Source organism: Bombina bombina, chromosome 1, assembly GCF_027579735.1.
Source record: "Bombina bombina isolate aBomBom1 chromosome 1, aBomBom1.pri, whole genome shotgun sequence".
In the NCBI taxonomy this organism is placed as follows: domain Eukaryota; kingdom Metazoa; phylum Chordata; class Amphibia; order Anura; family Bombinatoridae; genus Bombina; species Bombina bombina.
In genome coordinates this window covers 85,314,241-85,330,975 of record NC_069499.1, presented here as the reverse complement: position 1 = coordinate 85,330,975, position 16,735 = coordinate 85,314,241, and the positions used below count along the sequence as shown (strand labels likewise).

The 16,735-nt window shown below is 40.1% G+C and overlaps 1 protein-coding gene across 1 annotated transcript in view; it reads left to right on the top strand.

Annotated features, from left to right (window-relative positions):
• PAPOLA (poly(A) polymerase alpha) overlaps window positions 1-16,735 on the top strand; it is a gene marked incomplete in the record, with an annotated part of 373,831 nt that overhangs the window by 335,203 nt on the left and 21,893 nt on the right. Inside the window, 1 exon segment of the mRNA XM_053697494.1 lies at window positions 13,422-13,487. Within this exon segment, the coding sequence (XP_053553469.1) occupies window positions 13,422-13,487 (66 nt within the window).

Sequence of the window (16,735 nt, the reverse complement as noted above, 5' to 3'; positions counted from 1 at the left end):
CTTTTAGAATACCGAGAATTTTACAGTTTCTTCAGGATGGTTTAGATAAGGGTTTGTCCGCAAGTTCTTTGAAAGGACAAATCTCTGCTCTTTCTGTTCTTTTTCACAGAAAGATTGCTATTCTTCCTGATATTCATTGTTTTGTACAAGCTTTGGTTCGTATAAAACCTGTTATTAAGTCAATTTCTCCTCCTTGGAGTTGAATTTGGTTTTGGGAGCTCTTCAAGCTCCTCCGTTTGAACCTATGCATTCATTGGACATTAAATTACTTTCTTGGAAAGTTTTGTTCCTTTTGGCCATCTCTTCTGCCAGAAGAGTTTCTGAATTATCTGCTCTTTCTTGTGAGTCTCCTTTTCTGATTTTTCATCAGGATAAGGCGGTGTTGCGAACTTCTTTTGAATTTTTACCTAAAGTTGTGAATTCCAACAACATTAGTAGAGAAATTGTGGTTCCTTCATTATGTCCTAATCCTAAGAATTCTAAGGAGAAATCGTTGCATTCTTTGGATGTTGTTAGAGCTTTGAAATATTATGTTGAAGCTACGAAATCTTTCCGTAAGACTTCTAGTTTATTTGTTATCTTTTCCGGTTCTAGAAAAGGCCAGAAAGCTTCTGCCATTTCTTTGGCATCTTGGTTGAAATCTTTAATTCATCTTGCCTATGTTGAGTCGGGGTAAAACTCCGCCTCAGAGGATTACAGCTCATTCTACTAGGTCAGTTTCTACTTCCTGGGCGTTTAGGAATGAAGCTTCGGTTGACCAGATTTGCAAAGCAGCAACTTGGTCTTCTTTGCATACTTTTACTAAATTCTACCATTTTGATGTATTTTCTTCTTCTGAAGCAGTTTTTGGTAGAAAAGTACTTCAGGCAGCGGTTTCAGTTTGAATCTTCTGCTTATGTTTTTCGTTAAACTTTATTTTTGGGGTGTGGATTATTTTCAGCAGGAATTGGCTGTCTTTATTTTATCCCTCCCTCTCTAGTGACTCTTGTGTGGAAAGATCCACATCTTGGGTAGTCATTATCCCATACGTCACTAGCTCATGGACTCTTGCTAATTACATGAAAGAAAACATAATTTATGTAAGAACTTACCTGATAAATTAATTTCTTTCATATTAGCAAGAGTCCATGAGGCCCGCCCTTTTTTGTGGTGGTTATGATTTTTGTATAAAGCACAATTATTCCAATTCCTTATTTTATATGCTTTCGCACTTTTTTATCACCCCACTTCTTGGCTATTCGTTAAACTGAATTGTGGGTGTGGTGAGGGGTGTATTTATAGGCATTTTGAGGTTTGGGAAACTTTGCCCCTCCTGGTAGGAATGTATATCCCATATGTCACTAGCTCATGGACTCTTGCTAATATGAAAGAAATGAATTTATCAGGTAAGTTCTTACATAAATTATGTTTTTTTAACTTCAATCAAAAGTTTATTTTTAAATGGTACCGGAGTGTACTGTTTATCTCAGGCAGTATTTAGAAGAAGAATCTGCCTGCATTTTCTATGATCTTAGCAGAAGTAACTAAGATCCATGGCTGTTCTCACATATTCTGAGGAGTGAGGTAACTTCAGAGAGGGAATGGCGTGCAGGTTTTCCTGCAATAAGGTATGTGCAGTTAATATTTTTCTAGGGATGGAATTTGCTAGAAAATGCTGCTGATACCGGATTAATGTAAGTAAAGCCTTAAATGCAGTGATAGCGACTGGTATCAGGCTTATTAATAGAGATACATACTCTTATAAAAGTGTAATATAAAAAGTTTGCTGGCATGTTTAATCGTTTTTATATATGTTTGGTGACAACTTATTGGGGCCTAGTTTTTTTTCCACTTGGCTGGTTTGATTTTTGTCTAGAAACAGTTTCCTGAGGCATTCCACTGTTGCAATATGAGTGGGAAGGGCCTATTTTAGTGCTTTTCTGTGCAGCTATAAATACTGACAGACATTCAGCTTCCCTCTGCATGATACAGGACATCTCTGAAGGGCTCAAAAGGCTTAAAAGTCGTGTTTGAGGAGGGTAACAATCACAGTAGACTGTGGCAGTTGTTGTGACTGTTTAAAAAACAAAACAAAAAAAAAAACGTTTTTGTCATTTATTATTCTGTTTTTGTTATTAAGGGGTTAATCATCCATTTGCAAGTGGGTGCAATGCTCTGCTGACTGCCTTTTTTCACTGTTATTTCAAATTTTGTCAAAATTTGTTTATCTTAAAGGCACAGTAACGTTTTTTATATTGCTTGTTAACTTGCTTTAAAGTGTTTTCCAAGCTTGCTAGTCTGTACAAACCTGTCTGAAACAGAGGATACTTATTCATTATGTTTAAAAGCCATGGTGGAGCCCCATAGGAGAATGTGTACTAAATGTATTGATTTCACCTTAAACAGTAAAGATCAGTCTTTGTCTATAAAAGAATTGTCACCAGAGGGGTCTGTCGAGGGGGAAGTTATGCCGAATAACTCTCCCCACGTGTCGGACCCTTTGCCTCCCGCTCAAGGGACGCATGCTAATATGGCGCCAAGTACATCAGGGACGCCCATAGCGATTACTTTGCAGGACATGGCTGCAATCATGAATAATACCCTGTCAGAGGTATTATCCAGATTGCCTGAATTGAGAGGCAAGCGCGATAGCTCTGGGGTTAGACGAGATAGAGCGCGTAGATGCTGTAAGAGCCATGTTTGATACTGGGTCACAATATGCAGAACCTGGGAGGGAGAGCTTCAGTCTGTGGGAGACGTCTCTGAATCGGGGAGACCTGATTCAGAGATTTCTAATTTTAAATTTAAGCTTGAGAACCTCCGTGTATTGCTTGGGGAGGTATTAGCTGCTCTGAATGACTGTGACACAATTGCAGTGCCAGAGAAATTGTGTAGGCTGGATAAATACTATGCAGTGCCGGTGAGTACTGATGTTTTTCCAATACCTAAAAGGCTTACAGAAATTATTAGTAAGGAGTGGGATAGGCCCGGCGTACCACTATCCCAGTTGAGGACAGTTGTGCTTTTTCAGATCCAATGGATAAAAAATTAGAGGGTTACCTTAAGAAAATGTTTATTCAACAAGGTTTTATTTTACAGCCCCTTGCATGCATTGCGCCTGTCACTGCTGCGGCGGCATTCTGGTTTGAGGCCCTGGAAGAGGCCATCCATACAGCTCCATTGACTGAAATTGTTGACAAGCTTAGAACTCTTAAGCTAGCTAACTCATTTGTTTCTGATGCCATTGTTCATTTGACTAAACTAACGGCTAAGAAATCCGGATTCGCCATCCAGGCGTGTAGGGCGCTATGGCTCAAATCCTGGTCAGCTGATGTGACTTCAAAGTCTAAATTACTCAACATTCCTTTCAAGGGGCAGACCTTATTCGGGCCTGGTTTGAAAGAAATTATTGCTGACATTACTGGAGGTAAGGGTCATACCCTTCCTCAGGACGGGGCCAAATCAAAGGCCAAACAGTCTAATTTTCGTGCCTTTCGAAATTTCAAGGCAGGTGCAGCATCAACTTCCTCTGCTTCAAAACAAGTGGGAACTTTTGCTCAATCCAAGCAGGCCTGGAAACCTAACCAGTCCTGGAACAAGGGCAAGCAGGCCAGAAAGCGTGCTGCTGCCTCTAAGACAGCATGAAGGAGAGGCCCCCTATTCGACAACGGATCTAGTAGGGGCCAGACTCTCTCTCTTCGCCCAGGCGTGGGCAAGATGTTCAGGATCCCTGGGCGTTGGAGATCATATCTCAGGGATATCTTCTGGACTTGAAAGCTTCTCCTCCACAAGGGAGATTTCACCTTTCAAGATTATCTGCAAACCAGATGAAGAAAGAGGCATTCCTAAGCTGCGTACAAGATCTCCTTGTAATGGGAGTGATCCATCCAGTTCCGCGGACGGAACAAGGACAGGGGTTTTATTCAAATCTGTTTGTGGTTCCCAAAAAAGAGGGAACCTTCAGACCAATTTTGGATTTAAAGATCCTAAACAAATTCCTCAGAGTTCCGTCATTCAAGATGGAAACTATTCGAACCATTTTACCCATGATCTAAGAGGGTCAGTACATGACCACAGTGGACTTAAAGGATGCCTACCTTCACATTCCGATTCACAAGAATCATCATCAGTTCCTGAGGTTTGCCTTTCTAGACAGGCATTACCGATTTGTAGCTCTTCCATTCGGGTTGGCTACAGCCCCAAGAATTTTTACAAAGGTTCTGGGCTCACTTCTGGCGGTCCTAAGACTGCGAGGCATAGCGGTGGCTCCTTACCTGGACGATATCCTGATACAGGCGTCAAGCTTTCAAATTGCCAAATCTCATACAGAGTTAGTTCTGGCATTCCTGAGGTCGCATGGGTGGAAAGTGAACGAAGAAAAGAGTTCTCACGAGGGTTTCCTTCCTAGGGACTCTTAATAGATTCTGTAGAAATGAAAATTTACCTGACTGAGTCCAGGTTATCAAAACTTCTAAATGCTTGCCGTGTTCTTCACTCCATTCCGTGCCCCATAGTGGCTCAGTGCATGGAAGTAATCGGCTTAATGGTAGCGGCGATGGACATAGTGCCATTCGCGCGCCTGCATCTCAGACCACTGCAATTATGCATGCTCAGTCAGTGGAATGGGGATTACACAGATTTGTCCCCTCTACTAAATCTGGATCAGGAAACTAGAAATTCTCTTCTCTGGTGGTTATCTCGGGCCCATCTGTCCAAGGGTATGACCTTTTGCAGACCAGATTGGACAATTGTAACAGATGCCAGCCTTCTAGGTTGGGGTGCAGTCTGGAACTCCCTGAAGGCTCAGGGTTCATGGACTCAGGAGGAGAAACTCCTCCCAATAAATATTCTGGAGTTAAGAGCAATATTCAATGCTCTTCTGGCTTGGCCTCAGCTAGCAACACTGAGGTTCATCAGATTTCAGTCGGACAACATCACGACTGTGGCTTACATCAACCATCAAGGGGGAACCAGGAGTTCCCTAGCGATGTCAGAAGTCTCCAAGATAATTTGCTGGGCAGAGACTCACTCTTTCCACCTGTCAGCGATCCATATCCCAGGTGTAGAGAACTGGGAGGCGGATTTTCTAAGTCGTCAGACTTTTCATCCGGGGGAATGGGAACTCCATCCGGAGGTGTTTGCTCAATTGGTTCTCCGTTGGGGCAAACCAGAAATGGATCTCATGGCGTCTCGCCAGAACGCCAAGCTTCCTTGTTAAGGATCCAGGGACCCAGAAGCGGCACTGATAGATGCTCTAGCAGCGCCTTGGTTCTTCAACCTGGCTTATGTGTTTCCACCGTTTCCTCTGCTCCCTCGTCTGATTGCCAAAATCAAACAGGAGAGAGCATCGGTGATATTGATAGCGCCTGCGTGGCCACGCAGGACCTGGTATGCAGACCTAGTGGACATGTCGTCCTTTCCACCATGGACTCTGCCTCTAAGACAGGACCTTCTGATACAAGGTCCTTTCAATCATCCGAATCTACTTTCTCTGAGACTGACTGCATGGAGATTGAACGCTTGATCCTATCAAAGAGTGGCTTCTCCGAGTCAGTAATTGATACCTTAATACAGTCACGAAAGCCTGTCACCATGAAAATTTACCACAAGGTATGGCCTAAATATCTTCATTGGTGTGAATCCAAGAATTACTCATTGAGTAGGGTTAGGATTCCTAGGATATTGTCCTTCCAAGAGGGTTTGGACAAAGGATTATCAGCTAGTTCTTTAAAGGGACAGATTTCTGCTCTGTCTATTCTTTCTTTCATGTAATTAGCAAGAGTCCATGAGCTAGTGACGTATGGGATATACATTCCTACCAGGAGGGGCAAAGTTTCCCAAACCTCAAAATGCCTATAAATACACCCCTCACCACACCCACAATTCAGTTTTACAAACTTTGCCTCCGATGGAGGTGGTGAAGTAAGTTTGTGCTAGATTCTACGTTGATATGCGCTCCGCAGCAAGTTGGAGCCCGGTTTTCCTCTCAGCGTGCAGTGAATGTCAGAGGGATGTGAGGAGAGTATTGCCTATTTGAATGCAGTGATCTCCTTCTACGGGGTCTATTTCATAGGTTCTCTGTTATCGGTCGTAGAGATTCATCTCTTACCTCCCTTTTCAGATCGACGATATACTCTTATATATACCATTACCTCTGCTGATTCTCGTTTCAGTACTGGTTTGGCTTTCTACAAACATGTAGATGAGTGTCCTGGGGTAAGTAAATCTTATTTTCTGTGACACTCTAAGCTATGGTTGGGCACTTTGTTTATAAAGTTCTAAATATATGTATTCAAACATTTATTTGCCTTGACTCAGAATGTTCAACATTCCTTATTTTTCAGACAGTCAGTTTCATATTTGGGATAATGCATTTGAATTAATCATTTTTTCTTACCTTCAAAAATTTGACTCTTTTTCCCTGTGGGCTGTTAGGCTCGCGGGGGCTGAAAATGCTTCATTTTATTGCGTCATTCTTGGCGCAGACTTTTTTGGCGCAAAAAATCTTTTCCGTTTCCGGCGTCATACGTGTCGCCGGAAGTTGCGTCATTTTTTTACGTTATTTTGCGCCAAAAGTGTCGGCGTTACGGATGTGGCGTCATTTTTGGCGCCAAAAGCATTTAGGCGCCAAATAATGTGGGCGTCTTATTTGGCGCTAAAAAATATGGGCGTCGCTTTTTGTCTCCACATTATTTAAGTCTCATTTTTCATTGCTTCTGGTTGCTAGAAGCTTGTTCTTTGGCATTTTTTCCCATTCCTGAAACTGTCATTTAAGGAATTTGATCAATTTTGCTTTATATGTTGTTTTTTCTCTTACATATTGCAAGATGTCTCACGTTGCATCTGAGTCAGAAGATACTACAGGAAAATCGCTGTCTAGTGCTGGATCTACCAAAGCTAAGTGTATCTGCTGTAAACTTTTGGTAGCTATTCCTCCGGCTGTTGTTTGTATTAATTGTTATGACAAACTTGTTAATGCAGATAATATTTCCTTTAGTAAAGTACCATTGTCTGTTGCAGTTCCTTCAACATCTAAGGTGCAGAATGTTCCTGATAACATAAGAGATTTTGTTTCTGAATCCATAAAGAAGGCTATGTCTGTTATTTCTCCTTCTAGTAAACGTAAAAAATCTTTTAAAACTTCTCTCCCTACAGATGAATTTTTAAATGAACATCATCATTCTGATTCTGATGACTCTTCTCTTTCAGAGGATTCTGTCTCAGAGATTGATGCTGATAAATCTTCATATTTATTTAAAATGGAATTTATTCGTTCTTTACTTAAAGAAGTTCTAATTGCTTTAGAAATAGAGGATTCTGGTCCTCTTGATACTAATTCTAAACGTTTGGATAAGGTATTTAAATCTCCTGTGGTTATTCCAGAAGTTTTTCCTGTTCCTAATGCTATTTCTGCAGTAATTTCCAAAGAATGGGATAAATTGGGTAATTCATTTACTCCTTCTAAACGTTTTAAGCAATTATATCCTGTGCCGTCTGACAGATTAGAATTTTGGGACAAAATCCCTAAAGTTGATGGGGCTATTTCTACCCTTGCTAAACGTACTACTATTCCTACGTCAGATGGTACTTCGTTTAAGGATCCTTTAGATAGGAAAATTGAATCCTTTCTAAGAAAAGCTTATCTGTGTTCAGGTAATCTTCTTAGACCTGCTATATCTTTGGCTGATGTTGCTGCAGCTTCAACTTTTTGGTTGGAAACTTTAGCGCAACAAGTAACAGATCATGATTCTCATGATATTATTATTCTTCTTCAGCATGCTAATAATTTTATCTGTGATGCCATTTTTGATATTATCAGAGTTGATGTCAGGTTTATGTCTCTAGCTATTTTAGCTAGAAGAGCTTTATGGCTTAAGACTTGGAATGCTGATATGGCTTCTAAATCAACTTTACTTTCCATTTCTTTCCAGGGTAACAAATTATTTGGTTCTCAGTTGGATTCTATTATCTCAACTGTTACTGGTGGGAAAGGAACTTTTTTACCACAGGATAAAAAATCTAAAGGTAAAAACAGGGCTAATAATCGTTTTCGTTCCTTTCGTTTCAACAAAGAACAAAAGCCTAATCCTTCATCCTCAGGAGCAGTTTCAGTTTGGAAACCATCTCCAGTCTGGAATAAATCCAAGCCTGCTAAAAAGGCAAAGCCTGCTTCTAAGTCCTCATGAAGGTGCGGCCCTCATTCCAGCTCAGCTGGTAGGGGGCAGGTTACGTTTTTTCAAAGAAATTTGGATCAATTCTGTTCACAATCTTTGGATTCAGAACATTGTTTCAGAAGGGTACAGAATTGGTTTCAAGATGAGACCTCCTGCAAAGAGATTTTTTCTTTCCCGTGTCCCAGTAAATCCAGTGAAAGCTCAAGCATTTCTGAATTGTGTTTCAGATCTAGAGTTGGCTGGAGTAATTATGCCAGTTCCAGTTCCGGAACAGGGGATGGGGTTTTATTCAAATCTCTTCATTGTACCAAAGAAGGAGAATTCCTTCAGACCAGTTCTGGATCTAGAAATATTGAATCGTTATGTAAGGATACCAACGTTCAAGATGGTAACTGTAAGGACTATCTTGCCTTTTGTTCAGCAAGGGCATTATATGTCCACAATAGATTTACAGGATGCATATCTGCATATTCCGATTCATCCAGATCATTATCAGTTCCTGAGATTCTCTTTTCTGGACAAGCATTACCAGTTTGTGGCTCTGCCATTTGGCCTAGCTACAGCTCCAAGAATTTTTACAAAGGTTCTCGGTGCCCTTCTGTCTGTAATCAGAGAACAGGGTATTGTGGTATTTCCTTATTTGGACGATATCTTGGTACTTGCTCAGTCTTTACATTTAGCAGAATCTCATACGAATCGACTTGTGTTGTTTCTTCAAGATCATGGTTGGAGGATCAATTTACCAAAAAGTTCATTGATTCCTCAGACAAGGGTAACCTTTCTGGGTTTCCAGATAGATTCAGTGTCCATGACTCTGTCTTTAACAGACAAGAGACGTCTAAAATTGATTTCAGCTTGTCGAAACCTTCAGTCACAATCATTCCCTTCGGTAGCCTTATGCATGGAAATTCTAGGTCTTATGACTGCTGCATCGGACGCGATCCCCTTTGCTCGTTTTCACATGCGACCTCTTCAGCTCTGTATGCTGAATCAATGGTGCAAGGATTACACAAAGATATCTCAATTAATATCTTTAAAACAGATTGTTCGACACTCTCTAACGTGGTGGACAGATCACCATCGTTTAATTCAGGGGGCTTCTTTTGTGCTTCCGACCTGGACTGTAATTTCAACAGATGCAAGTCTCACAGGTTGGGGAGCTGTGTGGGGATCTCTGACGGCACAAGGAGTTTGGGAATCTCAGGAGGTGAGATTACCGATCAATATTTTGGAACTCCGTGCAATTTTCAGAGCTCTTCAGTTTTGGCCTCTTCTGAAGAGAGAATCGTTCATTTGTTTTCAGACAGACAATGTCACAACTGTGGCATACATCAATCATCAAGGAGGGACTCACAGTCCTCTGGCTATGAAAGAAGTATCTTGAATTTTGGTTTGGGCGGAATCCAGCTCCTGTCTAATCTCTGCGGTTCATATCCCAGGTGTAGACAATTGGGAAGCGGATTATCTCAGTCGCCAAACGTTGCATCCGGGCGAATGGTCTCTTCACCCAGAGGTATTTCTTCAGATTGTTCAAATGTGGGAACTTCCAGAAATAGATCTGATGGAGTCTCATCTAAACAAGAAACTTCCCAGGTATCTGTCCAGATCCAGGGATCCTCAAGCGGAAGCAGTGGATGCGTTGTCACTTCCTTGGAAGTATCATCCTGCCTATATCTTTCCGCCTCTAGTTCTTCTTCCAAGAGTAATCTCCAAGATTCTGAGGGAATGCTCGTTTGTTCTGCTGGTAGCTCCGGCATGGCCTCACAGGTTTTGGTATGCGGATCTTGTCCGGATGGCCTCTTGCCAACCGTGGACTCTTCCGTTAAGACCAGACCTTCTGTCACAAGGTCCTTTTTTCCATCAGGATCTGAAATCCTTAAATTTAAAGGTATGGAGATTGAACGCTTGATTCTTGGTCAAAGAGGTTTCTCTGACTCTGTGATTAATACTATGTTACAGGCTCGTAAATCTGTATCTAGAGAGATATATTATAGTGTCTGGAAGACTTATATTTCTTGGTGTCTTTCTCATCATTTTTCTTGGCATTCTTTTAGAATACCGAGAATTTTACAGTTTCTTCAGGATGGTTTAGATAAGGGTTTGTCTGCAAGTTCCTTGAAGGGACAAATCTCTGCTCTTTCTGTTCTTTTTCACAGAAAGATTGCTATTCTTCCTGATATTCATTGTTTTGTACAAGCTTTGGTTCGTATAAAACCTGTCATTAAGTCAATTTCTCCTCCTTGGAGTTTGAATTTGGTTCTGGGAGCTCTTCAAGCTCCTCCCTTTGAACCTATGCATTCATTGGACATTAAATTACTTTCTTGGAAAGTTTTGTTCCTTTTGGCCATCTCTTCTGCCAGAAGAGTTTCTGAATTATCTGCTCTTTCTTGTGAGTCTCCTTTTCTGATTTTTCATCAGGATAAGGCGGTGTTGCGAACTTCTTTTGAATTTTTACCTAAAGTTGTGAATTCCAACAACATTAGTAGAGAAATTGTGGTTCCTTCATTATGTCCTAATCCTAAGAATTCTAAGGAAAAATCATTGCATTCTTTGGATGTTTTTAGAGCTTTGAAATATTATGTTGAAGCTACTAAGTCTTTCCGAAAGACTTCTAGTCTATTTGTTATCTTTTCCGGTTCTAGAAAAGGCCAGAAAGCTTCTGCCATTTCTTTGGCATCTTGGTTGAAATCTTTAATTCATCTTGCCTATGTTGAGTCGGGTAAAACTCCGCCTCAGAGGATTACAGCTCATTCTACCAGGTCAGTTTCTACTTCCTGGGCGTTTAGGAATGAAGCTTCGGTTGATCAGATTTGCAAAGCAGCAACTTGGTCCTCTTTGCATACTTTTACTAAATTCTACCATTTTGATGTATTTTCTTCTTCTGAAGCAGTTTTTGGTAGAAAAGTACTTCAGGCAGCGGTTTCAGTCTGAATCTTCTGCTTATGTTTTTCATTAAACTTTATTTTGGGTGTGGATTATTTTCAGCAGGAATTGGCTGTCTTTATTTTATCCCTCCCTCTCTAGTGACTCTTGTGTGGAAAGATCCACATCTTGGGTAATCATTATCCCATACGTCACTAGCTCATGGACTCTTGCTAATTACATGAAAGAAAACATAATTTATGTAAGAACTTACCTGATAAATGCATTTCTTTCATATTAGCAAGAGTCCATGAGGCCCGCCCTTTTTTTGTGGTGGTTATGATTTTTGTATAAAGCACAATTATTCCAATTCCTTATTTTATATGCTTTCGCACTTTTTTTATCACCCCACTTCTTGGCTATTCGTTAAACTGAATTGTGGGTGTGGTGAGGGGTGTATTTATAGGCATTTTGAGGTTTGGGAAACTTTGCCCCTCCTGGTAGGAATGTATATCCCATACGTCACTAGCTCATGGACTCTTGCTAATATGAAAGAAATGAATTTATCAGGTAAGTTCTTACATAAATTATGTTTTTACACAAGCGTCTGGCAGAAGTTCCAGACGTTCAGGCATTTTGTCAGGCTTTAGTTAGAATTAAGCCTGTGTTTAAACCTGTTGCTCCTCCATGGAGCTTAAACTTGGTTCTTAACCCCTTAAGGACCAGCGACGTACCCTGTATGTCGCTGGCCTTTTTTTGGGACTTGATTGTTTTATATCGCGGTCTTGCCACCAGCGTTGAGACTGCTCTATTCCACAAAGCCTGCTGGAGGGAGGGAATTAATACCGTGTTCTTGCTAGACTTGTGCTATTATGTCCTGAAAAAACCCTTAACGACCAGTGACATATAGGGAACATTGTGGTCATTAAGGGGTTAAAGTTCTTCAGGGGGTTCTGTTTGAACCCCTTCATTCTATTGATATAAAAACTTCTTTCATGGAAAGTTCTTTTTCTGATGGCTATTTCCTCGGCTTTAAGAGTCTCGGAGTTATCTGCCTTACATTGTGATTCTCTTTATCTGATCTTTCATTCAGATAAAGTTGTTCTGCGTACAAAACCTGGATTTTTACCTAAGGTGGTTTCTAACAAGAATATCAATCAAGAGATTGTTGTTCAATCATTATGTCCTAATCCTTCTTCAAAGAAGGAACGTCTCTTGCATAATCTAGACGTGGTCCGTGCCTTGAAGTTTTACTTACAGGCTACTAAAGATTTTCGCCAAACATCTAACCTGTTTGTTATTTACTCTGGACAGAGGAGAGGTCAGAAGGCCTCAGCAACCTCTTTCTTTTTGGCTTCAGAGTATAATCCGTTTAGCCTATGAGACTGCTGGACAGCAGCCTCCTGAAAGGATTACAGCTCATTCTACTAGAGCTGTGGCTTCCACCTGGGCCTTTAAAAATGAGGCCTCTGTTGAACAGATTTGCAAGGCTGCAACTTGGTCTTCGCTTCATACTTTTTCCAAATTTTACAAATTTGACACTTTTGCTTCTTCGGAGGCTGTTTTTGGGAGAAAGGTTCTACAGCAGTGGTTCCTTCCGTTTTTAAGTTCCTGCCTTGTCCCTCCCATCATCCGTGTACTTTAGCTTTGGTATTGGTATCCCACAAGTAATGGATGATCCGTGGACTGGATACACTTAACAAGAGAAAACATAATTTATGCTTACCTGATAAATTTATTTATCTTGTAGTGTATCCAGTCCACGGCCCGCCCTGTCCTTTTCAGGCAGGTCTAAATTTTAATTAAACTACAGTCACCACTGCACCCTATGGTTTCTCCTTTTCTCGGCTTGTTTCGGCAGTGAGGGGAGGAGCTATATAGCAGCTCTGCTGTGGGTGATCCTCTTGCAACTTCCTGTTGGGAAGGTGAATATCCCACAAGTAATGGATGATTCGTGGACTGGATACACTACAAGAGAAATAAATTTATCAGGTAAGCATAAATTATGTTTTTTCAGTTTCCCTTCGGCTGAATGACTGGGGGTTATGGGTAAGGGAAGTGACACTTAACAGCTCTGCTGTAGTGCTCTTTGCCTCTTCCTGCTGACCAGGAGTTGAATATCCCACTAGTAATTGGAATTAAGTCATGGACTATCCTTGCCCGGAAATAAATGTATCAGGTAAGCATATAGTGTATGTATGTGTATGTATATATGTATGTATATAGATATAGATGTATGTATGTATATCCCACACAATACCAAGCCTGGCCAAGGATATATGGTAAAACTGTAATGAAGCAGGCAACTCTGTACTTTTCAATCAGCCTTTAATCCATAAAGTGTTTGATACAAAGAAAGGGCCTTATCCCATACACACCCTAACATAATTTTGTTAAATTTTCTAGGATGAACAGGATTCTTCTGCAGCTGAAATGGATGAACCAAACAAATTTGAAATAGAAGATTTAAAGGTGAGGGATTATTTTTATGGGCACATATCCAGTCTGTTGGGTCAATAGTGATTCTTGCCTCGGGTAGTCTGGTGGTTGCCACTTTAGAAAGATGTAAGGCTAATGTATGAGGGGATGTGATATTTTGCATTCCACTTCTTTTATTTGACAACTAACTTTCTGCTCATGTTAAAGGCAGTTAAAGGGCCCCATATTTATTTTTACATTATTTTTGGAAAGTTAGGAATTTAAAATGTATTGTGTTGTCGTGAATAAGTTTTTAGTAGATTTATTGAAAATCAGTTATCTGATGCGCACAGTCCTGCAGTTTTGAGACCGGTAATCTGGACTGGCAATAAAAGCTGGCAGCAGGCTTTTAGATGTTTTGTGGGGTTTTTGCCATCTACCAAACTTTTATTCTCATACATTTGTAAAACAATATACATACAGATGGGGTATATGGCTTCTGTCATCTTAGCTGGTTAGAAATGCCTGCCAGAAGTCTGTCAATGTTCACCCCTACATGCGCATCTCCTTTTCCTTCCTTGATTTAGTACTTTATATTGCAGAGATTAACTATTTCACTCCTCAGTAAAGCAGCTTTTTACTGCTAGGGTCTAGTGAATGTAAGGGACTACACCTTTTGACTTTGTATGTTCCTTTTTTTATTATAGGTATAGAGTATAATGGCTCTGAGTGTTTTTGTGTTTTCTGTCGTCAAATTTGTTGCTGAGCCCTTAAATGCTTGGGACATAAGTATACCTGTGCAGTGTCTCTAGAGGTTTTAAGTGATCTACAGGGAGGAAATTGGACTGGTGTTTTGTATGCAATTTCTTTCATGTAATTGGCAAGAGTCCATGAGCTAGTGACGTATGGGATATACAATCCTACCAGGAGGGGCAAAGTTTCCTAAACCTTAAAATGCCTATAAATACACCCTTCACCGCACCCACAATTCAGTTTTACAAACTTTGCCGCCTATGGAGGTGGTGAACTAAGTTTGTGCTAAGATTTCTACGTTGATATGCGATTCTCAGCATTTTTTGAAGCCTGATTCCTCTGAGTACAGTGAATGTCAGAGGGATGTGAAGGGAGTATCACCTATTGAATGCAATGGTTTTCCTCACAGGGATCTATTTCATAGGTTCTCTGTTATCGGTCGTAGAGATTCATCTCCTACCTCCCTTTTCAGATCGACGATATACTCTCATATTCCATTACCTCTACTGAGTACTGTTTCAGTACTGGTTTGGCTATCTGCTATATGTGGATGGGTGTCTTTTGGTAAGTATGTTTTCATTACTTAAGACACTCTCAGCTATGGTTTGGCACTTTATGTATTTATATAAAGTTCTAAATATATGTATTGTACTTATATTTGCCATGATTCAGGTTTTTGCTTTGTTTTTTTTCTCTTACATTTGCAAGATGTATCAATCTGATCCTGTCTCAGAATTTACTGTTGGATCCCAGCTGCCTGATAACCGTTCTACCAAAGCGAAGGGCATTTGTTGTAAACTTGTGGAGATTATACCTCCAGCTGTGGTTTGTAATAGTTGACATGATAAACTTTTACATGCAGAAAATGTATCCACCAGTAGTAGTTCATTACCTGTTGCTGTTCCCTCAACATCTAATGCACAAGATATACTTGTAAATTTAAAATAAGTTATTTCTGATTCTATTCAGAAGGCTTTGTCTGCCATTCCGCCTTCTAATAAACGTATAAGGTCTTTTAAAACTTCTCATAGAGTTGATGAAATGTCAAATGACCGGCAATATACTGATTTTATCCTTTTTCTGATGAGGATCTATCTGATTCAGAAGATCCTTCCTCAGATATTGACACTGACGAATCCTCCTATTTAAAATGGAGTATATTTGTTCTTTATTAAAAGAAGTGTTGATTACATTGGATATGGAGGAAACTAGTCCTCTTGATATTAAAACTAGTAAACGGGTAAATTCTGTTTAAACCTCCTGTGGTTATTCCAAAGGTTTTTTCCAGTTCCTTTTTATTCCTTCTTCAAGGTTTAAAAAATGGTAACCTTTGCAAGAAATTACATTGGAGTTTTGGGAAACGATCCCTAAAGTTGATGGGGCTATCTCTACTCTTGCTAAACGTACTACTATTCCTATGGAAGATAGTACTTCTTTTAAAGATCCTTAAGATAGGAAACTTGAATCTTATCTAAGGAAAGCTTATTTATATTCAGGTCATCTTCATAGGCCTGCAATTTCTTTGGCTGATGTTGCAGCTGCTTCAACTTTTTGGTTGGAAACTTTAGCGCAACAAGTATCGGATCATGATTTGTCTAGCATTTTTATGTTGATTCAACATGCTAATATTTTCATTTGTGATGCCATTTTTGATATAATTAAAAATTGATTTTAGATAGGTCTTTAGCTATTTTAGCTAGAAGAGCTTTGTGGCTCAAATCTTGGAATGCTGGTATGACTTCTTTCTTTCTTTCCAAGGTAATAAATTATTTAGTTCTCAGTTGGATTCAATAATTTCAACTGTCACTGGGGGAAGGGAGTTTTTGTGCCTCAGGATAAAAAACCTAAAGGTAAATCTAAAGCTTTTGTTTTCGTTCCTTTCGACATAAGGAACAGAAATCTAATCCTTCCCCAAAGGAATCTGTTTCCAATTGGAAGCCTTCAAGTCTGCATGAAGGTGCGGCCCTCATTCCAGCTCAGCTGGTAGGGGCAGATTAAAAATTTACAGAGTATTGTCTCTCAGGGGTACAGAATAGGATTCAGAGTAAGACCACCTGTGAGAAGATTTTTTTTTTTTCTCATGCATTCCAGCAAACCAAGTAAAGGCTCAGGCTTTCCTGAAGTGTGTTTCAGACCTTGAGTCATCAGGGGTAATCATGCAAGTTCCGTTTCAGGAATAGGGCCTGGGGTTTTATTCAAATCTATTCATTGTCCCAAAGAAAGAAAATTCATTCAGACCAGTTTTGGATCTAAAGATTTTGAATCGATATGTAAGAGTACCAACTTTCAAGATGGTGACTATAAGGACTACTCTGTCTTGTTCAGCAAGGGCATATGTCCACAATAGACTTACAGGATGCATATCTTCATATTCCGATTCATACAGATCATTATCAGTTCCTGAGATTCTCTTTCCTAGACAAGCATTACCAATTTGTTGCTCTTCCTTTTGGCCTAGCAACAGCTCCAAGAATCTTTTCAAAGGTTCTTGGTGCCCTTCTCTCTGTAATCAGAGAGCGGGGTATTGTGGGGTTTCCTTATTTGGTCGA